This window comes from Nicotiana sylvestris, chromosome 12, assembly GCF_000393655.2.
Source record: "Nicotiana sylvestris chromosome 12, ASM39365v2, whole genome shotgun sequence".
Classification (NCBI taxonomy): Eukaryota; Viridiplantae; Streptophyta; class Magnoliopsida; order Solanales; family Solanaceae; genus Nicotiana; species Nicotiana sylvestris.
The window spans coordinates 14,352,246-14,377,295 of NC_091068.1; the positions used below are offsets into that span (position 1 = coordinate 14,352,246).

Below are 25,050 nucleotides of genomic sequence, written 5' to 3' on the forward strand. Positions count from 1 at the left end.
AATAATGTTTTAAACATTTTTTTCTTATTCTTTTCGCCTTTTTTTTTCATTTCTTTACTTTTTGTTTTGGCGTAATGACTTTTGGGCCACTTAAACTTGCACCGGATTTTAAAGCCGATACATGAACTATTGGTTTTCCAATTTTAGCACCCCAACTCGATAAAAATAGTTATAATAAACCCCTCCCTCAGAGCGTGTATCTCAATTGCCTGATGTGAATACCATGTCAGATACTAAGACCATTTATTGTTTGACATTTGTAAAATCTGGGTCCCATCCCTTTTTAAATTAATTTACCAATTTTTTAATTTTTGTTCTCTTTCCTTTCTTCTTCACCATAGCTCCTCCAAAACCTTCCCTTCCCCAACCACTATTTCCAATGGTAAAAATTCAAATATGAATAATTCATATCCTAGTTTATATCTCAACCAAACCTCAATCTAGAAATTAGTCCAAACAAGCCATTAGATCTTCTATTCCGACAAGGTTTCTATCGGAAAAAATGGCATCTCGGTGGAACTCGTCAAAATAAAAATTAACAGACCTCCTTGAGCACCTATTACATCCCACCCCTGAAAATTTTCAGTAATATCGTAGTCGCAACCGGCCAAAGAAGATCGCTAGAAACGTTGTCACCACCATACCTGTCGTCAAACTAAGAAAATGAGATAGACTAACCAACGCTAAAATAATTAGCTTGTGGAGAAATGAAGCCTGGCCAAGGGATTGTTCAAAGTCGCAACGAAGAGAAATGAGGTCGGGGTGGGGGAGGGGGGTAAGGAAGAAGATAAGAAAGGGGTTACGGGAAGGGATTTAGGTTTCAGGATTTTTTTATTTTTTATTTGTTTGTCTTTCATTTACTTTTCTTTTTTCTTATTCAGCTTTAATATTTTTAAGTTTAGTAATTCGAGTGACGCTCTTTTTCTGCGTGATTAACACGCACTTTAACCACGTCAGTTGTGCTGCTGCCACATAAGCATAGTCAAAGGTCAAAAATGTTCACTTATAAGTAATCGGTTGAGTTGAAGTGTTAAAATGGAAAAATCGAAAGTTCATATATCGGCTTTAAAATTCAATGCAAGTTTAGGCGGCCAAGAAGCTATTTCGCCTTTTCTTTTCTTTTCCCTTTTCACTATTCCTCACTGCCCACAACCATGGAGTTGCCGGAAAATTCACCGGCAGCAGAAACTTTCTACCCTAATAAACTTTAACTGCTCCACCACCTCTCCACGTGAATACACACTAATTTAAGCAATTAAGTCACTCAAAAACACATCAACCATTGCACCATGTCAACCGCAATCATACATATCCATCATTTTTGCGAAAATAAAGCACAATTTCAAGTCCATATATCCATCAGAAGCCGAACAATATAGGAATGGCAATGGGATAGTGCGAGTTTGGGAGTTCACGGGTGAGGGGAGGGATTGGTTCAATTTTTTTTTTTTTTAAATCACGCAGGGTGAGGCGGGTAGCAGGTTAGAGTGTTTTATTTATTTATATATTTCCAATGAAAACCTAAAGATCTAAAACGCTAAAAGCTTTTCCTCTAAGCTAAAACCCCTATGCAGTTGTGGTAAGAAAATCGTAAAACTTGTATTGATTGTTCACAACACAATTATAACTGAAGCAAGTATTAAAAAAACTCATAAGTGGCAATAGGTGAGAAACCCATGATTTATTGGTCAAATGTGAAAATGTCATTTGATTGAATTACTGCTCAAACAAATTTATAAGTACCGGAAACTATGCCAAGAAAGCATTATGTTACGTTTGATCTAATATTTCCCTAGGATACCATATATTCTACACTTTTGAATCTCGTAAACAGATAAAAAATATTTTTTTTCTTTAATTTTACTCTCCCATTCATGCTACAAGTAACATGATTTAATTAGGTATTTTTATCTACCTTCATATACTAATTAATTAAATTATGATTATAGATAAAACATTTTAAACATGTATTTTGTAAGATGGTATAAAAATTTTAAATTAAATTTATACTACTTAGCAGAAAAGGGGAAAAAAATCCTATAAAAATTCTCATTCTTTCTTTAAAGAATTAATGCGGGGCGGTTTAAATCATGAAATTATACTTTGCAGGGTGGGGGCGAGTTGAAGTTTTTACGGGGTTTACCCGAATTTGCTGAATTTGCTGTGTAACCATACCACTCCGCACCGTTTTCGATCCTTATGATTAACAAATGTAAAATGAGTCCAACAACAAAAATAAGAGAAACTTTTTGTTGATAAACAATGGCACCATGTCAATTTTTATAGCGAATACCACAAGAGAAGGCTAGAAAGTTTTGACTTTATCCAGCTATATCACTGAATCCTCCATTAAAGGTAATTTCAATTCCTTCAAGATGAAAGAGATAAATTACAGAGACTGAAAAATCTGGTGTAGAAGAAGGAAATGAGGAGGGGTGGGTCTGATCTTGAAGACATGGTTCGGGAAAGGGAGGAGTGAAAAAGCAAAGAAAAGGAAAAAAGGAGAAATAAAAAAAACGAAAAGAATAAGAAAAAATCATTTAAAAATAGATTTTTATATTACACTGACACGTGGCAATACTTTATTTTTTTTAATAGTTCTGTTAACTGAAATTAAAAGTAAGGACAAAATTGATATTATTTGTCAACGGCAGGGCATGCCTAACTATTAACGGCAATTTTGACCATTTCCATAATATCAAAGCAAATGATCTCCTATGCCTGCTTAAAATTTGAATGGAAAAAAATAACTGTATAAATATCTCCTTCGTAATTTATTTATAAATATATATCGTGTGTTATTTTTTACCAATCTTATGTGAAAAAGTTTCTATAAGAAAATATAATATTTATAATTAATTACAAGATCACTTCTCCATCAATTTCACATGGCATAAATCTTTCTCCCCTTCTGCATTTTTCATTAATTTGGTCTTGAGTAAGGTTCTTAGTATAGTCCCATCCATAAACCCCCCAATCTTCCCTGCATAGCAGATAGCAAATTAACTCTGTTTCTTCAGGAGTTCTACAGTTTACCAACGTCTCAGGAAATAAAACTAAGACAAAAATGCAAATTTGTAATACCACCATGATTTGCTTGCAATACATTTTTTTCGGGATATATATTTCCTGCAAAATAATACTTTTGTTAGTACCAATAAATATTCTTGGTAACCATATTTTTTGAAATATAAACAAATTGGCAGCTTATTAGAAAATTTCATTTTTGAAGTGTAATCAACATAAAAAGGAAAAAATATCTACTGGAATTTAGGGGAGGCCTATTCTTGCGCATCCAGCAAATATCGAGTAATTACACTTGTGAATTTAAAATCCACATGCCCAAATCCTTCCATTCAAATGCAAATAAGCATTCATAATTAGAATGAAACGTTATGTTAATGTGATTTTTAATTATGTAATAAAAAAAATTAGCTTATTGAGAACAATAATTTTGGATCAAAAACATTATCAATAAATATTACCTAGTTACATAAGTTGATTCTCGGATAAAATATCACAAAAAGTTTTTCATTTAATTGGATTTATACTATAATACTGAATAAAATAAGAATATATAAAGTCATGTGGATGAAATGAAAAAGGACCTAATGGATAGATGTTCTTTAATTTTACTTTTCACCACTAATTATCCAATGTTTTCTTTAGTTACATTTACACTCCATTCACTTGATTTTTACGATTTTGCCTTTTAATCTATTTATTTATTTGCAAAATCATAAAATAATTCATTTTGTGAAGATTAACAGAGGAAGGAAGTAATGAAGAAAATAAAATAGAAGGGGAAGGAAAAATCTATCAAAATGGACCTCTTTAAGGTAAATAAATAAAAGGACAGGTTAAATAAATTTATTACATACATTAGGGTACGAAATACCAAAAACAAAAAACAAAAAACAAATCATTAAATGGATATTTCCACAAATTAAAGTATAGATATACTTCACAAAATTAATAAAAAATTAAGTTCGCTTACGCAATATACTAGTCAAGTTGTGTCCCCCAAACAATTTGGTTCTGATTGGTAATGCTTTATCAAGTTTATGTGAGACAAGAAATGGCTCATAAATAGGTCCTTAATATTGTAACGTAAGGTCCAACTTTATTTACTCCTTTTGGAGTTTCAGAAAAGGCCAGGAAACATTCATCGCATGCATGCGTTAATAAAATTAACCTACATTGAATGTTCTCTTTTGCTAATTGATTATTACATAGGATGAAACTTTTATTTTGAACGATATAAAATTATCAGTTAGCAATTTTTTTTCAATGGAAAAAAGGGTTTGCACGTACACACACGCATATATATATGAAATTTGTTCGATCAAAAAATGGGAATACAAAAATCTAACTTGCTCAATATAAAGAACACGTTGAAATGAAAACAAAAACAAACATTAGAATTTTGCAAAATACATAAATTTGGAAGAACAATCATAACCAACCCCAGCTAGTTGTATTTTTATATAATCCTCACAAAAAATACAAAAACCATCTGAAATAGCTAGTAGTCCAACAAGAGCAACCCCTATTGGCAAAATTTGCCACAAGGATAGGGGCAGTAAACCCCTTGGAATCCACTTCTACCAACAAACCAGTCTCCAACAGCTTCAGCAATTGTCTGCATTACAATGAGTTATTGTCAAATAATAACACAAGAAAGCTGAAAAATTATAGTAATATAAAGAATAAAAGAAATGAAAATATGACCTTGTTAGCTATTGTTGGAGAGTTATTGTTGGACCAATAGCTTTGTATTTCAATGCCATGGTGGAAATGGCAAGAAGATATGAAATAACCTCTTGATATACTTGGTCCTAATTCGTTCAAAGCCTCTAAAAATGTCGACCTAAATTCTTGGAGAGTTTGGATTTGACTTGGTGAGCATTTATTTATATCTTTCTTGCATGTATCCCAAACATGTTGAGGGTCAGCAACACCTTCGGGAACCAAAATGTTGTTTATCTAATTTTCAAGAATCAATAGGCAAACCCTTTAGTATTTGAAGGAAAATAAAATAAATTCAGAAATGTATATATATAGTTATCATATATAGAAATTGATTTTCAAACCTGCCATGAATCATAAGCCGAATTAATGATGAAAAGTGGTGTGCAAATATGTTGTGCTGCATACTGAGGGAAGAAGCACTGCCAAATCATTGGATTGCATGTATACTTATTAGTTAAAAGATCATGTTGGTTAATTTATGTACACTATAAATAAATAAATAAAATTGATCTTACCACACTTGGGTCTAAGCTCAAGAATGTGCAAGAGAGTGGTAGGTTCTTGGCAGATCCCTAAAGTACACCCCAAAAGAGAGTCAATAATATTTTATAAAAAGCAATAAAGACTTATAAAAGAGAAATAATTTACTAAATGATGGTTCTTACATGCAAAGTAACAACTCTCTTAAAATACTCTTTAATGTGTGGCTCACCAGTTATAGTTTTTCTGCAATACAATAATTCGTTAAAAAGAGAAACACACTCTTGAAATTTTTCTCTGATTCATGAACTTACGCATTAATAAAGAAACCAGCATCAGAGATGCATTTGACTCTAGCAGTCAAGGAGAAAAAAAGTCTGAATTTGTCACAATGTAGGATTGCACCCAACCCTCCTGCTGAAGTTCCACTAAGGATCGCCTGCCATCAAAGTTTAAAAATTTCTTATATCTTTAAAAATTAAGAGGACTATAGATGAGGGGGAAATGGGACGTACATTTTCAGCATATATCATCCCTTTATGATATAATAATTCCTCCATGATTGCTTTGAATATTCTTGCACCTCTGAAGTGGAGATTAGTAGCCTGAAATTTTTTGGTACTTCTAATTACATCAATACAAATTCCAAAGTACTATAAGAAGATAGCCTAACTTACGGGGTCAACTTCTTCAATATCTCCGGTATATGATGACCCATCGCAATATCTAATCTTGACTCGATTCCAGTCGTAGAAGTCTAAATATTTGTTAACTTACGAGTCATGAATACCACAATATCATAAAGAAGTAAAGAGTTAAAAAAGGGGGGTAACTACCTGGGTTTAGTTCAGAATCATTGCTTAGAACTCCCATAAAATAACTAATCTTAGATATATTTTTCGAAGTTCCATACTCTTTAGTAGCACGATCTTGGCAGTCAGAAGCAGAGTCACACCACCCTCCGCCCTTAGAAATTCAGAGTTGGAGATGAGTAAATTTTTTTAACAAAAATACAAACATTACCAAAATAACATAAAATATGAGCTTATTATACCTGAAGTTGAATAAGCCAGCTATAAACCCCCGAGCCAGTTCCTGGATGAAAGTTGAATGCGGGAGCACTTCCATCTAAGCATACTATATGAAACAAACAACACTAACCAAATTAATATATAAAAAAAATTAAGACAATTTTTCTAGACTACAAAAGTTAAGAAAATTGATAAATATAAATGAGGGAGCTGTTCTAGTATAAAGAAATTCATCACCTGCTCCTTTTGCAATTGAACTCTCTAGGAACGTTGTGTTAACAATGAGGTTCGCTTCAGTTGTCGTCCAAATAAACAGTAAAGAAACTAAAACACAGATAATGTCAAAATGTTAGTAATAAATTAAAATACACTTTAAAAGGTGTCAATATACTTAAAATATTTATCTTTTGAGTAATAGCCATGTCCATTTGAATGTTTTGGTAGGACACGTTTTTCATTCTTTAAATTTCTATATAACTTTAATAAATAAATAAAAAGAGACTAAATTACTATATTATACATCAGTGGAAAAACAGGCATATTTCAGCAAAATAGTGTGTAAAACAAGGCAAGATTACCAAGCACCGCATATATGGCCGCCATAAACACTGAACTACAATCCATTACTGAGTTAAACTTGAAGATGCAAAAATTAATAGAAGTTTAGAGATATTTGTGTGTGTGTCTCTCTCTCAATAGCAGAAGAAGTTGAACAATTAGAGCTTGAAATGCTGTAAAGAAGAAGAAAGAAGATGATATATATAGAGCCTTTTTATAAAGCACTGTGATTACAGAGTCTTTGTGATATAACTAAACTTAGCATCCAGCTTTTATTAAATGGTATCCTATATTAGGTTAATCGCTGCATGTGAGTACAATTATAAAATCACAGCCAATTAATTAAATTGGTCCCCACATTCTTAATATTTGAACTGCTTATTTATTGGACAAATCTTCTTTAACTTGGTTACTAAAAATGTCTTTGACAATGTGATTCTTGCTTTCTAATTTTGGAGCACATTTATGTTTTGCATGTGACTCTACATCTCCCGACCATTACCAGGGCACAGGCAGAAGCTGAGCTACAGGTTCGGTAAATACAGTAATTTTTGCTCAAATAATATATTTTGTGTTAAGAAATTTATTTTTTTATATATAAAGTTGCTAGTTGTACTGGGTTATATCGTATTAACCAAAAGAGAATAGAGGGGGACTAGGCCTTACCTCAAGTTACAACACGAGAAGGTGATGCCATCACCACTAATAAGCCAGAAAGGAATAATTAACAAAAAATTACAGAATCCTTCTGGCATGAACTAATATATACATTAACTGACATAAAGTTGGCCTTGTCATACGTAGTTCTAATACTAGGCATTTGCATTTTATCAAGATGATATGCTCCTATGGCATTTCTGAGGAGTTGCTGATGGGAATTAATAATCAAATTGTGGCATGTTAATGTTGAAGCCAACTTGGCAAAACCTGCTAATTGGTTACCTTCCCTGTAACAATGAGTAACATGCATCCGAGACAGCTCTTTGAGGGCCAAATTATTGTCGATAACTTGTTTGAGTTTCAAATTGTTGGCATGACTGTCTTGCAGCATGTTAAAAAATTCATTAAACATACAAATATAAAATATAGAATCCACTCATTAACACTTGAAGTCATCGTATTAAAATTCAAAACTCATAAAGTTGAAATTCTAGTTCCGCCTCTATTAGAGTAGAAAAGAAGAATGTACACTTCTTTAAGGTTGTGTGTTAATTCCCTAAAAGTTCCAATACCGTGAAATAAGAGTCATCACCTAAATACACTAAATGGTAGAAATCTGTTAGTTGTGCACTATAAATCTATCTCCAAATTCTGATGGGAACAACCTTTGTAGCTTGAAGATGAATATATAATCTAATTCATTCTATACATACCTTAAGATAAAACTTCTAGCAGATCTCTTTTTTAACCGTAATAGAACGTAAAACATGCAAATTAATACAGATATGATTTATTGTAGGACAAATCGTCCATAACTCGGTTACTAAAAATATTCTTATCTATGTGACCCTCTCTTTCTAATTTTTGAGCAAATTTAAGTCGTGCAGGACAAAGAAATTTATGGCCATGCATGTGACTCTTTGTTTCTCCCTACGTCCTCAGATTTGAGAAGAGTAATAAAGTTACTTATAGTAATTTGAGAGGAACATTTTAGAAATGCCCGTAACCTATTAGAAATGGTTCAAAAATACCTTCCATCCATCTATTGGGTTAAAATTGCCCACAACGTTTTTTTGGGAATTAAAATTGCCTCCCTTAACATCAGCTAACCTTTTCTTAATTAAACCATGAATTTCTAATCTAATCCAAAAAATCTGATCCATTAAATAATAATCCCAACACCCAACTGTTTTAAAATAACATGTTTGCCAGATTGTTCCAATTCAGTTCTTCTCCTCTACGTCTTTTTTTCTTCAATTTTTCCTCTTTCTTTCAACTAGAGTTATTGAATTATCAATCTACTTTCTTCCTTTTTTCTTTCTGTTCACATTTGTTCTTTCTAAATATATATAGTTTTCGCAAAAAAAAAAAAAGGTACAGTTGTGTAGCCATTAACATAGCACAACAAAAAGTAGTCATAGATTAAACACAATAATTGTCACAATTAGTCATAAACTTGAACATTAACATAACCTTTCACCACATTTAATTGTCTAACAACCAGTACGAGCACAAATCAGCAAAAACATTAATTGTTTGAAGTCATTCCTTTATTCTCTTTATATAACACCAAAAATATTAAACACCCAACTAATTCTACATTCTTGTTCCCCTTCTAGCCTTAAGCTTGTCAATCATCTTCTCTGTTTCAGCTTGTAACTGTGTTGTAGTCATTGCTTCTTTCCCCTTCCATGTCAGTTTTTTTGGTGAATATGGAAGATTGGTTGACATAGCACCGGTGTGATCTCCCATGAAATATATTTTTTTGGTTCCAGTATTTTCCTCTCTTTCCTTCTGAGACAACTTTAGGCCTTAAAGTAGGATCAAAATCATAATCCAAGACTGATAGTTTACTAGAAGGCTGACTCCATGACTGACTATTCTGTTGACTTAGTGCAGGGTTTGGAATGGAAAAAGAGGCAGATTCTTGAGATTCTTGTGCTGATTGGGAATTTCCTTCATCTTAGAAGAAGTATTTGCGCTTATCAATTGCATACATGAGTTGCAAAGTATTAACATATGACAGTTAACATATGACAAGTCAATGTAGAAAGGGAAGAAGCATAATAAGTTGTGAGTATTATCAATGGACACTTTCTTATATTGTGATTTGGCTGACCACAATATCCACAAGTCATTAACAGGCCTTTCCTAGAAGCAGACCATTTCCCTTGTCTGTTTTTAGCTTCATCTTTTTCTCTTGTTATCTTAACCTTTGGTCTACCAACCATTTTAGCTAAAGTAGGGGGCTCCATGACCTGGTTTGGCTTCACTTTTCAGAATTTTTCTCCCCTAACAGGTTAGAGTTTATGCCTATATACCATCGAATATGCCTCCTTAGAATAAAACCAATGTATTTGAGCAACCAGATCTTGTCTCCCATAGAGAAATGCCTTAATGGCGTGAGGGCATGGAATTCCAAACAAGTCCCATGCCCTGCATGTGAATCTCTTAAGCTCCATATTGATTGTATGCCTATATGTACCCTCAACCACCTCATATCCAATGTCCCCATTGAACACAACCTTACAGTTGTTGGCAATAACTTTGTAATCTTTAAAAAGTTGCATTGCATGTGGTGAAAACTCATCTTTCCAACGTAAAATTTCAACTTCATGATCCCTTAACATGTTCATAACCTATACCAAACAGTAAAATAATATAACTTCAACTAAAAAACTAAAAGAATTAAAACAATAAATAACAGAACATTAAAAGATTTGAAACAATAAAGTAATCTAACCTTCACCCTAATATCTTCAAGCATCTTTATAATTAATTTTTGTCTGGCCACTACAATTCAAGAGTTGAAAGATTCTGTGAAGTTGTTCTCCGCTATAAAGTTCTTGCATTGGGTGTCAAAATAGCTCTACACCAATTTTTGGGTGGATAGCTCACCAAAGCCTTAGCAACATCCTCATCTAGCTGACCCAATTTCTTTAACTGATCTTTAAACTCCTCTTCATATGTGCTCCAGACATACCACCAAAGAAGTTTTTTCATCTCCCCACTTTTTCATTTTTTGCTCCAATTAGTTTCAATGTTCCTAACACACCATCTATGATTTGTTTGTCGGCATACGTTACTAACAGCATCCAACAAACCTTGCAAACACATAAATTCAGCTTACATTAAGTACAAATAACCATAAAAACCGTAAAACTAAAGAGGAAATAAAATTAAATTTGAGATACCTTTTGCATATCTGATACAAAGGTAACTTTTTCACCATCTTTCAAATCCAAAGAGTGTTTCAACGACTCCACAAACCAGCTCCAAGTTCTTTTAGTTTCTTTATCAACCACAGCCCAATCAAGTGGATAGAAATGATTACTCGAATCTTGTCCCACTGCAACCAACATTATTCCTCTATTTTTTCCTTTTAAAAAGGTACCATCCAATACTATAAGCGGTCTCAAACCTCCTTTCCAACCTTCCTTCAAAGCTTGGAAGCACACATACAACATTAAAATCTTCTTTTGCGTTCTTTCAGAGCATCTTTGGACAAATTGATCACTACATCAGATCCTGAATTACTCTTCCTCATTTCTTCTGCATATGCCTCCAACTTATTATAATCATCAGTATAACTACCATCTAGTTTGTCCAAGACTAGCCTCTTAACCCTCTTCAACTTTGACTCATTTACATTAAGGCTAAATTCAGATTCCAAGTCTACCTTCATATCTTTAATCTTATATTTAGGGTTATTCTGAACTTTTTTCTTAAAATAATGAGCTAAAGTTTCCACATTAGGGGTGTGTTTGGTATAACGGAAAATGTTTTCCAAGAAAATATTTTCTTGGAAAACAAGTAGTAATCTTATTCATTTTCCGGTGTTTGGTACGTACATTAAGGAAAATGACTTCTCAAGAGTATTCATAAATAATTTAGATATAATAAACATGAATCCATAAACATTCAAACCAACAACCTTCCGGACCCACAAATTTCATAATCTTTCCAATCGCTGAACTTTCAAACCCACGGAATTTCGAACCCGTAAACTTTATAATTTCTAAACCCGTAAACTTCCAAACACATAAACCTCCGAACTCATAATTTTGGAATTTGTAAAATTTTGAGCCTTTAAACCGATAAATAATAAAATTAAAACTGAAAAATATATTTAAAATTTTTTTGATGGGGGTGGGGGCAGTAAGGCGGCGGGCGGGTGACAGTAAAACGAAAAAAATAGAAATTTAAATTACAAAAAAAAGTAATTTTTTTTTGTTCGAAAGTCGACAGGGGGGCAGCGGGTGAGGGGGCGGGGCTGGGGGGATAGCAAAACGACGACAAAAGCAGAAATTTAAATTACAAAAAAAAAGTAATATTTTTTTTGTGCGGGGGGGGGGGGGGGCAGGTGGGGATTAGGGTGGGTAATGTGTGGTGCAGAAAAATGAAAAATAGAAATTTGAAATTGCAAAAAAAAAATTAAAGTAAATTTTTTTTTGCGGGGGAGGGAATGGAGGGGTAGTAGGGTGGGCGGTAACGGAAAAACTGAAATTTGAAAAAAAAAACCTTTTTTTGGAGAGGGGGTGGGGTGGGTTGGTGAGGGTGGGGAAGGTTGAGAAGGAGCTTTGGAAAATGTTTTCCCTTCTCTTGATAAGGAAAACATTTTACTCCAATTGGAGGAAAATGAATTGATAAGGAAAATGTTTTCCAAAACATTTAAGCCTGGGAAAATTAGAAAACATTTTTCGAAAAATGTTTTCCTTCATATAATAACACACCCTAGCTCTCTTGTTCTCAAAAATTTCATCACAATCGTGTTCTTGATTTATGGTCTTGATCTTAAAGCCTTGATCTTTCACATCCTTCGAAGTAAAACATTTAAAGGGACAACCATCGACACAACGATAACTAACTCTAGATTTGTCACTTTTCTTAACTATAACACTCCTCTTATTTGCAACTGCGTAGAATTCTATAACTTGTTTAGCTTCGTCAAGATCTTTAAAGGTCATACTATTCTCCAAAACATTGTACTTGTCCAGCTTATCATTGATATCGAACTTCCTTTGTTTCATATAAACTTCCAACTCGTCACTGTCATATTCACTAGATACAATTTCACCACCTTCCTCCTCCTCATTACTATCACAATCTGTTCCAGCTTCTATATGAACATTAGTACTGGCATTGTGGTGAATAATATTTACAATTGATACGATATCTCTTTCATAGTCATCTACCGTAAAGAAGTTCACAACCTTGAAATTATCAGACAATAGATGTTGAAGAGATCTAATACCTTCATCTCCCTCGGCCACATAGAACATACCAGATGGAACAGTAACTAGAAGATGCCTCACCTCACTAAAACCGAGTGTTTCTTTGAACTCTCGACATATATCAATATAAGATAGCAATTCCACTTCGTAACCTCTCCATACGTGAATCAATTTTTTATGTTACGCCCGTTGTGGTTTTCGAATCCACTGTCCCCCGTAATTAAAAATCAAGTCTATATTTTCAACCATTCTTGAACCGAGTCACATATAAAACATTAAAGAAAGGAGAACGACCACATCAGACAATATTCAAAGAGAAAAAGACCCCCACCGCCAATTTTGTAATGCAAAATTGAAGTCAAAAATAACAAAAGTTAGAGATGGACCACTACAAGTAATAACGTATAAACAACACAAATATAAGTTTAAAAAATATAATTTTAAACACACTAAAGTCATAGAAAACGACACCATTTATAACTACCCAAATATTCCCAAACCATAAGTAAACACCCAAAGCAGTAAAATCTTACCTTAAATTATTTGGAATATATGAAGTAGGCGCATTTGAAGGAAAAGGACAACTGAAGAACCCTATGTTCTTGTTGTATTGGGAAAATCGAGTTTACATATTGAAGTGATTGGAAGTTGACGTGTCATGACACGAAGGCTAGTTAAAGAGTGATGATTGGCAAAGAGGCACGAGTTGTAATAGATACGAGCAGAAGGTACAAGTAGAGGCACGAGCAGCTATTCAAAAGACTCAACGCTCATACCTATTTATAGACAAAAATCAAAGAGAATGAATCTGACAGCATAAGAGAGTATAGATACAGTATTTAATAAGCAGTAAATACTAAAAACGTTAGAGAATCTGTATTAAATTATAATAATTATGTAACGTAGCATTTAATGCCTTTAATTGTCTATAATGGCCTAATTATAACAAAGGCAAAACGTATATCTTTAAGATAGCTATAAAAAGGATAGAATGGATCATTTGTAAGGACACAAAAGATCATCTGAATATACTGGTTTACTTTGTTTTCTTCTGTCTATCTTATTGTTAGCAAAATCACTTTCCTTTATTCAGTTTTGATTATCAGTAACCCGTGTTCTTCTAAATTAAAGCTTTGACTGAAATTCCACTTTTTCGTTAAACAAATTGGTTCCGTTACTGAGAATTTGATAATCTACTCTTCCTTAGCCTAACCTTTTTTGTCGCATCAACTATGTCGAACATCAATGACAACACCCAAGGAAACCAACAACTCCAGGAGAATCCACAAGATTATCACATCCCAACCCCTTCTCCACAAAGCTCCCCTCGACGATCTCGAGAAGGCACTCCTGATGGATCTCATGCAAATGGAAATGCTCAATTCGAAAATGATGAAGCTATCAATGAAGCTTTGCAAAAGCTAATTGCTCAACATGCCAATAAAGCTCTTGAGGCCTTTGTCAGCCAACTACCCGTTGCACCACCAACACCCACTCCAAAAAATAACACTTTGGAGAACCCTCGTTCTGCGCTTGTTAATTCAGGTAGTGGTGGAATCCCCAACGAGTCACGAGAAGGAGGGCCAGGTAACTTAGTCAATTCTGATTTACAAAATTTAGTACTAACATTGCATAAATAGCTCAAGGAGCAAAGTGACCGCATAGAGCAAATACCTGTAGTACCGCTCGTAATTAAAGGGATAGATATGGAAAAATATTCACAACAACCTTGGAAACCAAGTGCTGCTCCCCTCCCAATTCCAAAGAAATTCAAAATTCCTGATATTCCAAAATACGATGGAACAACTGATCCACGAGACCACGTGACTGCATTCACAACAGGCGTAAAAGGCAACGACTTGACCAAACAAGAAATTGAATCAGTATTGGTCAAAATATTTGGTAAAACACTCACTAAGGGAGCATTAACATGATATTCTCTTTTACCTGAAAATTCCATAAATTCTTTTGCTGAGCTTGCAGATTCATTTATCAAAGCACACTCGGGAGCTCAAAAGGTCGAAAAAAGAATGGAAGATATTTTCAAAATCAAGCAAGGGGACATAGAATTGCTTAGAGAGTTCGTGGATAGGTTCCAGTGTAAAAGAATGACGTTACCGCACGTACCTGACAATTGGGCAGCTGTAGCCTTCACTAGTAATTTGAATAAAAAAAGCTCTGAAGCCACGAGGCAACTCAAGGAAATTCTTCGTGAATTCCCAGCAACAACGTGGAATGACGTTTACAACAGGTACAATACGAAGCTAAGGATAAAAGAGGATATTATCTCACGATCTCAAAAAGAAGAAAAGGTAAGTTCGAGACGGGCAGAAACCAAAAAAGGTCCGGTAAAAGTAGGTACGAAGCATATATGGGTCCCGTAGGAAAAGATTCACGGTCAAAACAGGACAATCCAAGGTACGATCATAGGTCGAGGAATAGAGAGTCGGGCTCGTCATCAAGATTTGGGAAAGATCATAACGCGCGAGAGTCACGTAATGATGATAGAAATTTGAAAGCAAGGGTTGTCGGTTATAATTTTAATGTAAGCACTTTTGAGCTCGTGGCTGTTTTAAGAAGCATGGGTGATAAGGTACGATGGCCAAAAGAAATGAGATCGAATCCAAACAGGCGCAACCCTAATCACTGGTGCAAGGTGAAGTTGATCATCTATTAAAACAAGGATATCTCACTGAATTATTCAGTGAGAGCGGTAAGCAAGCATATATAAAGAATAGGCAGGAGCCCCCAAAACCACCTTCTCCCAAAAGGACCATTAATATGATAAGTGGAGGTGAATACATCAATGGTGTGACGTACACAACAGCCAATAAAGTTTCCAAAGTCACAATTACCCATGAGAAGCGGGTGTGACATGTCTTAGAGAAAGAAATTATTACGTTTGATGATGCAGATGTAGATGGCGTATTATCCCCACATAACGATGCATTGGTAATATATCTACTTGTACATAATACTAATGTGAAACGAGTCTTGATTGATCCAGGTAGTTCCGTGAACATTATTTTTCTAAGAGTACTACGTGAGATGCAAGCCGAAGATAAATTAATACCAAAGGCGCATACTTTGTCTGGATTTGACAATTCCAGCGTAGTAACGAAAAGGGAGGTAATACTTACAACATTCGCAGAAGGAGTTGTCAAGGATACAAAGTTTTAGGTGGTAGATATGGAGATGGATTACAATATAATCCTTGGGATACCATGGATCCACGAGATGGATGTCGTTCCGTCAACCTTGCACCAAGTTATTAAATTTCCATCACTATGGGGAATATGTTAAATCCATGGGGATCAACATACATCCAGGAGCATCAACTCTGTAGCAAATTTAAGTACGGGAAACGAAGAAAAATAGCAATTACAGAATCCAGTTGGGGGTACCACAACACAAACCTCAACTAAACAAGGACGAACAGACATGGACTCAAGGCCAGATGCCATTCAAGAACCAGAGAAAAATGAAAATATCAAAAAAACGATTGAATAACTCGAAGCTGTAATATTATTTGCACAATGGCCTGAAAGGAAAGTTTATTTAGGGGCCAATCTAAGACAAGACATGAAAGGTAAGTTGATTGAATTTTTAAAAACTAGCGTGGATTGTTTTGCTTGGTCCCACTCTGATATGACAGGAATACCACCGGAGGTAATGACTCACAAATTAAATGAAGACCCATCGTATCCCCCTGTCAAACAAAAGAAGAGAAAGCAAGGAACTTTTAAAAATTAGGTAATTCGAGATGAGGTTCAAAAATTACTAAAGATTGGGTCTATCCGTGAGGTAAAGTATCCTAATTGGTAAGCCAATACTGTTGTGGTACCAAAGAAGAATGGTAAGTGGCGAGTTTGTGTAGATTACACAGACCTTAACAAAGCTTGTCCTAAAGATTCTTTTCCATTACATATAGATCAACTAATTGATGCTACTGCATGACATGAATTGTTAAGCTTTTTAGATGCATATTCAGGATACAATCAGATCAAAATGGATCCAATAGATGAAGAAAAAACTTCATTTATAACAGAGAGGGGGACTTACTGTTATAAAGTAATGCCTTTTGGTCTCAAAAATGCTGGTGCAACATATAAAAGACTAGTGACCAAAATGTTCCAAGAACATTTGGGGAGAACAATGGAGGTCTACATAGATGACATGCTCGTTAAAACTCAACATTCAGGGGATCATATATCGCGCTTGTCTGATACGTTTCAAATCTTGAGAGAATTCAATATGAAATTAAATCCAAAGAAATGTGCATTCAGTGTTGCATCAGGTAAGTTTTTGGGTTTTCTTGTTTCTAACCATGGTGTTGAAGTGAATCCCGCACAGATTAAGACCATTGAAGAAATTCCTGACATGCTTATAAGTAAAAAAGAAGTGCAGAGGTTGACAGAAAGAATTGCAGCCTTGGGGAGATACATTTCTAAATCATCAGAAAAGTGCTTTAAGTTCTTTTCAGCTCTTAAAAAGCAAGATCAGTTCGAATGGACTGAGGAATGTCAGCAGACACCCAAAAATTTGAAGATATACCTATCAAATCCGCCATTACTGCAAAACCAAAGGATGGGGAAAGATTGCACATCTACCATGTTGTCTCAGAAGTAGCGGTAAGTGTTGATTTAGTCCGTGAAGACCAAGGTAAACAATCTCCGATCTATTATGTCAGCAAATCTTTATTAGATACGGAGACGCGGTATCCTCAGTTAGAAAAGCTAGCACTTGCATTAATCATGACATCTAGAAAATTAAGACCTTATTTTCAATATCATCCTATCGCTGTAGTAACTGCTTATCCTTTACGCAATATATTACATAAGCATGAGTTGTCAGGTAGGTTATCCAAATGGGCTATAGAATTAAGTGAATATGACATCGCATACCAGCCTAGAACCACGACAAAATCTCAAGTGTTATTAGATTTTGTGGTTGATTTTAACCAAGGAATGCAATTGGAAGCAGAAAAAAGAATTACAAGTGTTCAACGGATCTAATCCGGGAATTTGGACCTTATTTACTGATGGTTCATCTAATGTGAAGGGTTCAGGCTTGAGAATTGTTTTGGTACCACCTACGGGTTAAACCATTCGACAAGCCATTAAATGTCATTCTATAACTAACAATGAGGCAGAGTATGAAGCTGTGATTGCAGGATTAGAACTAGCACGAGAACTCGGTATTAATCAAATTATGATCAAAAGCGATTCGCAGCTCGTAGTTAATCAAATGCTGGGGACTTATACGGCCAGGGAAGCACGGATGCAGCAATACTTAGAGAAGGTACGGGATCTGACCAGACAATTCCAAACCTGGAAAGTTATGCAAATATTAAGAGATGAAAATGTCGAGGCGGACGCCCTAGACAATCTCGCATCTACAGCAGACGTGGCAAGCAATGAAAATGCTTCCGTAATTTATATGTTTCATTCAGTGCTCGATCCAGACAAAAATGAGGTAAATTTCAATAACTTAACCTGGGATTGGAGGAACGAAATTGTTTCTTTTTTTACAGTATGGAACCATCCCTGAAGACAAGAAAAAAGCTCACGCGCTTCGAAAAAAGGCTGCTCGATATTGTTTAAAACAAGGTAATCTTTATCGAAAAATGTTCGGTGGCCCCTTAGCAAGGTGCCTCAGGCCTTCGCAGACGGAATATGTAATGAGAGAAATACACGAGGGGCATTGTGGAAATCACGCCGAAGGAAGATCACTAGTAAGAACCATGATTAGGGTAGGTTATTACTAGCCTAAAATGAAAAAATAAGCGGAAAATTTTGTGGCTAAATGTGATAAGTGCCAAATATACGGTAATAACATGCATAGACCTACGGAGTTGTTACATCCGGTCATTGCACCGTGGCCATTTATGAAATGGGGGATAGATATCGTGGGTCCACTACCACAAGCAAAAGTACAGGTAAAATTCTTGCTTGTACTTACTGACTATTTTACTAAATGGGTGGAAGCAGGAGCATTCAAACAGGTGTGAGAAAAAGAAGTTAGAGATTTCATTTGGTGAAATATCATATGTCGATTCAGTGTGCCAAAGGAAATCATGTGTGATAATGGGCCTTAATTTATAGGCGCACAAATTACAGAGTTTTTTCAAAGTTGGCAGATCAAAAGGATTACATCCACACCTTATCATCCGGTGGGTAATGGACAAGCTGAGTCAACAAACAAAGTCATTATCAACAATTTAAAGAAGCGTTTAGAGGAATCCAAAGGTAATTGGCCAGAATTGTTACCTGGTGTTTTATAGGCATACCGCACAACAACAAAACAAGTACGGGAGAAACACCATTTTCATTGGTTTATGGAGCTGAAGATTTAATTCGAGTTGAGATAGGAGAGCGAAGCACAAGGTTTACACAAGCGTCAGAAGAGTCTAATGGAGAAGAAATGCGCATAAATCTTGATCTACTTGAAGGAAAAAGAGAAGCTGCATTAATAAGAATGACAGCACAAAAGCAGGTCATAGAACACTACTACAATCGAAAAGCACGCCTAAGATTCTTCAAGATTGGGGACTTCGTGCTCAAAAAAGTTTTTCAATCTACGAAGGCAGCCAATGCTGGAAAATTGAGTCCAACCTGGGAAGGACCCTATAGGATTCATGGTATTACAGGAAAAGGAGCATACGAGCTGGAAACGATAGATGGCAAGATACTACCTTCGCATTGGAATGCCGTTCACCTGAAGAGATACTATTTCTAAGGAATACCTGTAGACGCGTGATTTTTGACCCTCCCCGAGAATTTTCACATTTTTAGCGTGAATATTTAAATTGGGTCTAATATAGCTATTTCGACTATTTTACTTTATTTCGTCGTAAAAGAAAAATTACAAAAAATATAGATATAAATTTTAGTTTATGTATTTCTCATAAACTTGAAAAAATACAAAAATTGTACCTTATATTTATACTTTATATAATTTCGAAAATTACCAAAAAAAATAATATAGTTCTATTAATGTTTTGTAGTCATTTTAATTTTTGAAAAAAAATACAAAAATATTACTTTATATTTTATATTTATATAAAAAAACGAAAATTACAAAAATAGTTTTATTAATGTTTGGTAGCTATTTTAATCTTGAAAAAATATTAAAAATAGTTTTGTTTTAAATGTCAGTCTTATTTTGTTAGTTATTTTACTTACATAGGATTAATTGAACAACGTCGTGTTTTTATTCTCGTGTCCGGGCGAAAGAATAATATTTGTGTTCAAACTACCCGTTTTTAAGCCTAATTTTCAGACCTAGCCCATAATAATCCGAGCCCACCACGCATGGGGGACCCAAGTCTTGGACCCCCACACACGTGGGGCCCAATTTTTTGAACAAGACACAAAAATGCACGGGGGACAAGGGCAAAGGGGAGGGGAAATTTAAAAAAAAAGATTTTGAAAAGGGGGAGGGCACGTGAAAAGTAGGGATGGAAAGAATTTTAAAAGGCAAAAAGTTTTTAAAAAGAGGGAGGGGGGAACGGGAAAAGGAGGAGAAAAATTTTGGGAAAATTGAAAGAAGATTTTCACCTTCTGCTTCATTTTTTGAAAAAAGGGAGGAAAACAGGAAAAGAAAAAAAATGTTGGCCATTCTTCTTCTTCTTTCACGTCCAAACGATACCAGTTTTCCGTCGCGTTGACCATCCCGTCGAGCAGCAGTTGCTGCAGCTGCTTCACGCCATAACCATCGTCTTCCTCACTAGCTGATCCGCAAACGACCCCCACGCCTCAGCTGCTATCAAGCAGCAGTTGCTGCTGCTTTCCTCATCGGAACCACCGCTGCGCGTCGACCCACCACCACTGCTTCATCTGTTCTGTCCAAACGCCCCGCCACCAGCTCCTTCCATCTCGTCCAGCTTCCCCGACGACCCTACTGCTACCACTGTTTGTTCGTTTTCATCACCTCCATAGTTGCTCCTTCCTCACATCCAAACGACCCCTTTTGCTTCATATTCACGCATCAATCTGCTGCGTCGAAAAAAAACAGCAGCAGCCAACATCTCGGGTCGTTGACAGCATTGGTCTGAACTTTCTGTTTCCGTTGAGGTCGTCCTTGTTCGTCGAGGTCCGGTACGTCGAGGTTGTTGTCCGAGGTTTCGTCGCAGTTCCAACGCATCAGACGTTAATCACAAGTAGGTCACCTCTGCCCATGTCCTTCATATTTGTTGTTGGTAATATGTATATGTGATGGTTGAAATACAATTCTAGTTCATGCAGTTAGCATGAAATTGAGCGAGACGTATATACATGATGTTTGTGAATTGTTATTTCTTGTTAATTAACTCCGTATGGTGTTGAAATGTGGCTGTGAATGACTTTTTCCTTTGTTTCGTTATTTTAAGTAGTTATTTGGCATTTTGTTTCTTCATGTTTAGATTATTGTTGTCCAAATATTTGTCACAATAGGTGTTTGTACACGTTTTGAAAGATGTTAATTATTTTAGCTTGTCTTAAGAGTTGCTTGTACGTGCAGTAGTAATTTTAAATTATAGTAGTAATTCTAATCCCACGAAAAATACTCTTTGCATCAAATAAGTTCAATCGTCAACCCATGGCCTCCACTTAATTAATCTTAACTTTTAATAAATCGAAGTGTGCCATTGGTTGGAATTTTCGTAGCCAAGTAGAAAAATGTAGCTGCCTTAAGTTTGCCTTTTTTAAATAAAAATGAGACGAGCCTCGCCAAATAAAACGTACAGATTGCGGGGCCCTCACAAAAAAATTTATGATTTAATTAGAATTCGGGAGGGCCGTTTAGCGAATTTCACGACCTTCCCAAAATAATAACGCGATAGTCTCTTTAGACGCGTGTTTAATAGTTTACTTTCTTAAGCTTGGGTGTGCATTTCATGCGACTCAAATCCAAGTCCCAAAACATCAAATAAAAATGTGTTCCGGATTGTGGGTGCATTTCATGTGACGCAGTCTAAAGACGTGTTTTAAGCGATGTTTACATTCTATTAAAAATAATAATAATAAAGTTGTAAAAAGTTAAAATTGGCACATCGGTTCATAATTGTATTAAATCAGATAAATAAGCCGAATATGACAGTTGAGCGACCGTGCTAGAACCACGGAACTCGGGAATGCCTAACACCTTCTCCCGGGTTAACAGAATTCCTTATCCGGATTTCTGGTGCGCAGACTGTAATATGGAGTCATTCTTTTCCTCGATTCGGGATTAAAATTGGTGACTTGGGACACCCTAAATCTCCCAAGTGGCGACTCTGAAATAAATAAACAAATCCCGTTTCGATTGTCCTTTAATTGGAAAAAACTCCATACGCCCCTCGCGGGGCGGAAAAAGGAGGTGTGACAGCTCTGGCGACTTTGCTGGGGACTCAACCTAGAACCACTGGTTCAGGGTTAGAAATTCGAGCTTAGATAAATTGTTATATTTGGCTTTATCTGATTTTTACATGTTTGAGCCTAATGTGCTAAATGTTGCTTTTACCGCTTTGATATTATGTGAACTGTATATAAATTGTGCCGAAACCCATCTTCTCTCTGAGTCTTCTGAATCATGAAGAAGGGTGTACTTCGTACGACTTCTTTTCTGTATAGTGTCAAGTCCCAATTTAGAACGAGGTTTGGATAAGTCGCAAAGCCGGTGAAGCTTCTGTATTCCCGGACTGCCGCCTCCTCCTCGGCTCGAGCTGTCCGCTCGGGTAAGCTAGGTCTAGAACAAATACTCAGGTTCTGAACCTAGAATAACTCAACTTCATGCCGGATCCCTAGTAAGAACGCTTATCTGCATCATGTGCATTTTTTGACTTAGGGGACTCAACACATTGGTTGGGTCCGTTTAGGAATAACAACCTGAAATAGAAAAGACCATCCTGATGCATCCTACTCACTGCTTGTGCATTTATTTGCTTTGAACTTGCATGATGACCGGTTTTGAGTATGGGGAAAAAATTTAAAAAAAAAAAAAAAAAAAGAGGAAGAAAGGAAAATAGCAGTGTATAGGGTTACTCTTCTGTTTTGAAAAAATAACAATGTCCAAATACTGGCGAAATTCTGCAGAAATTTTGGGAAAAATGAAAAGAAAACAAAAAAAAAATATTTTTATATATAGTTTGTTTCGCTCAAAAAAGCAAAAGAAAAAATATAGAAAAGAGTCCCTTATTTTTAGGTTGAAGAATAGGTTGGTCATTTTGTTAAAACTAAAAAATCTTCACTTTGTCTTGTCTTCAAAATGAAAAATGAAAAAGAAGAAAAAGAAAATAGTTTGTCTTGCCTGAAAAAGGAAAATGAAAAAAAAGTCTTGTTTTAAAAATGATTTTTTTTATTTAGTTGTTTATGAAAACGCCAAAAATAAAAATAAAAAGAGTCTTGCGTCGTGGTTTTATTATTTGTTGCATATATATATATATATATATATATATATATATATATATATATATATATATATATATATATATATATATATATAAATCCAAAAAGTGTTTTTCTTTATTTTCTTTCTAGAAAAGTTTTTTTAGACCCCAATTTTCAAGAAACAAATCCAAAAATATTTTTCATTATTAATGTCTTTAGAAAGTCTTTTTAATTGTTTTAAATGAATAAAAAAATATTTTCTTTTAATTTCAAAAAAAAAAATCCGAAAATATTTTCATTCTTCTTTCAAAATTGAAAAGAAAAGTCAAAATTCAAAAATATTTTTAAAAGCATTTCTTTCATTAAAAATAAAATTCCAAAAATATTTTCTTTCTTGTTTAGAAGTTTGTCTTTCAAAATTTTAAAAAAAAACTCTTCTTTATAAGTCTTTCCTTCCAAAATAAATAAAAACAATAATAATAATAAAAAGAAAAAGGGTTAGTTTATTTACTTTATTCATGATTGCCCGAACTACGCGGGTTTGATTCTCACCGGATGTGAGATACGTAGGCAACCCTCATCGGGTCCAACCCCCCCTTTTGCTAAAAAAGCAAAAAACGAACAAATAATAATAATAATAATAATAAAAAAAACATGTCAAAACTTTAATTCTGTCGTAAGGAGGTCGGGTGACGCTGTTTTGTCAAAACGTAGCCGAATGTTCCCGAAAGGGACGCCGGAAGGCTGACTTTCCATAAACAGCCACCTTCGGGTCATTTTTTAAGATTTGGTCCAGTTGACCCACACAGCCTTAATAATCTTCGTCCCCGAGACGTTGAAAGGCCGTGTTTGCATTATTGAGTTTTCTAATTCGAAAAACGAAAAAAAGAGTCATAAATAAGTCAGGTGATGTTGTTTTGTCATAACTAGCCGAATGTTCCCGAAAGGGACGCCGGAAGACGGACTTTGCGTAAACAGCTACCTTTTTGGGTCATGTTTAGGATTTTTGGTCTGGTTGACCCACACAGCCTTAAAAATCTTCTCCCCCGAGGCGCTGAAGGGCCGTGTTTGCAACACCAGGCTTTTATTGTAATTTGAAAAAAAAACAAGAGTCAGCGGTCAGGTGAACACCGTTTGGATTTTTAGTCAAAAATAAGCCGAGCCAGCTTCGGCAGTGTCTTAAACCGTTCTTGCCGAAATAGCCTTAGAGTATCTTTCAATTGTCGAAAGGTTATTTTCGTAAAAGAACGGACAAGTTTGTAAAGTGTCATAAAATAATCCTCCCCGACCTCAAATTCATGTGAAATTTGGAAGGGGCCACATTTGCAAAAAATAACCGTTGGGTTGCATTTGTCAAAAGGAGAAAGGGAGCTAGCCTTTTTGTTTTTGAGTTTATAAATCTTTTGATTAGAATATATGGGTTGTTTGATTTTCGAGTTTGTAGGTCATCTTTAAACCTTTGAAACCCAGTTTGTTTTATTATGAAAATTGATAAGGAAAAAATATTTATTATTGTTTATCTTTTATTGGTCCGAACTACGCAAGGTCTGATTCATGCGGGGTCATGATACGTAGGCAATCTCCATAAGATTCGACCACCACCAAAAAAAACAAAAATAAAATAAAAAATAATATATAAATAAATAAAGGAAAGTGTGGGAGATTTTCAGAGGGGCACAATTGTCTAACTGCTTAGGTGCATTGTATCTCTGATATATGATTGTCTGTCAAATGCCCTAACACTAACATGATGGCTTCCCTTTGCTGTGTTCATATATAGAAAAGTGGTTGGTTGTGGTAACTCCTCCCTGCAAAGCAAAGTCAAAGGACAATGGCTCAGAACCGCAGAACCGAGTGGGTCGGTACTGATGACCGACAACAATTGGTCGAACGGAACAACGGGTTGGTAGAAGAAGTGAAAATGCTGAGACAGCATGTGGCAGACATGTATCAGGCATGGATAACTGGAAAAGCACCACCCCCTCC

At 35.2% G+C, this 25,050-nt stretch overlaps 1 protein-coding gene across 1 annotated transcript; it reads right to left on the reverse strand.

Annotated features, from left to right (window-relative positions):
• Positions 1 to 4,400: 4,400 nt before the first annotated feature.
• On the reverse strand, positions 4,401 to 6,993 carry LOC104240572 (pectin acetylesterase 8-like). The gene is made up of 12 exons (XM_009795725.2): positions 6,842 to 6,993; positions 6,501 to 6,587; positions 6,287 to 6,369; positions 6,069 to 6,198; positions 5,910 to 5,989; positions 5,748 to 5,837; positions 5,547 to 5,671; positions 5,418 to 5,478; positions 5,268 to 5,324; positions 5,094 to 5,171; positions 4,732 to 4,986; positions 4,401 to 4,642 (listed from the first exon to the last, which is right to left on the reverse strand). The coding sequence occupies exons 1-12, from the start codon at positions 6,885 to 6,887 to the stop codon at positions 4,550 to 4,552; spliced, it is 1,185 nt and encodes a 394-aa protein (XP_009794027.1). The 5' UTR covers positions 6,888 to 6,993; the 3' UTR covers positions 4,401 to 4,549.
• Positions 6,994 to 25,050: the final 18,057 nt, after the last annotated feature.

Excerpts from the sequence above, each read along its gene's own strand:
- LOC104240572 (XM_009795725.2), bottom strand. The coding sequence starts at position 6,887 with ATGGATTGTAGTTCAGTGTTTATGGCGGCCATATATGCGGTGCTTG. Across the intron at positions 6,370-6,500 it reads TTCAATTGCAAAAGGAGCAG|TATGCTTAGATGGAAGTGCT; the intron begins GTGATGAATTTC and ends TGTTTCATATAG. Across the intron at positions 6,199-6,286 it reads GCTGGCTTATTCAACTTCAG|GGCGGAGGGTGGTGTGACTC; the intron begins GTATAATAAGCT and ends TGAATTTCTAAG.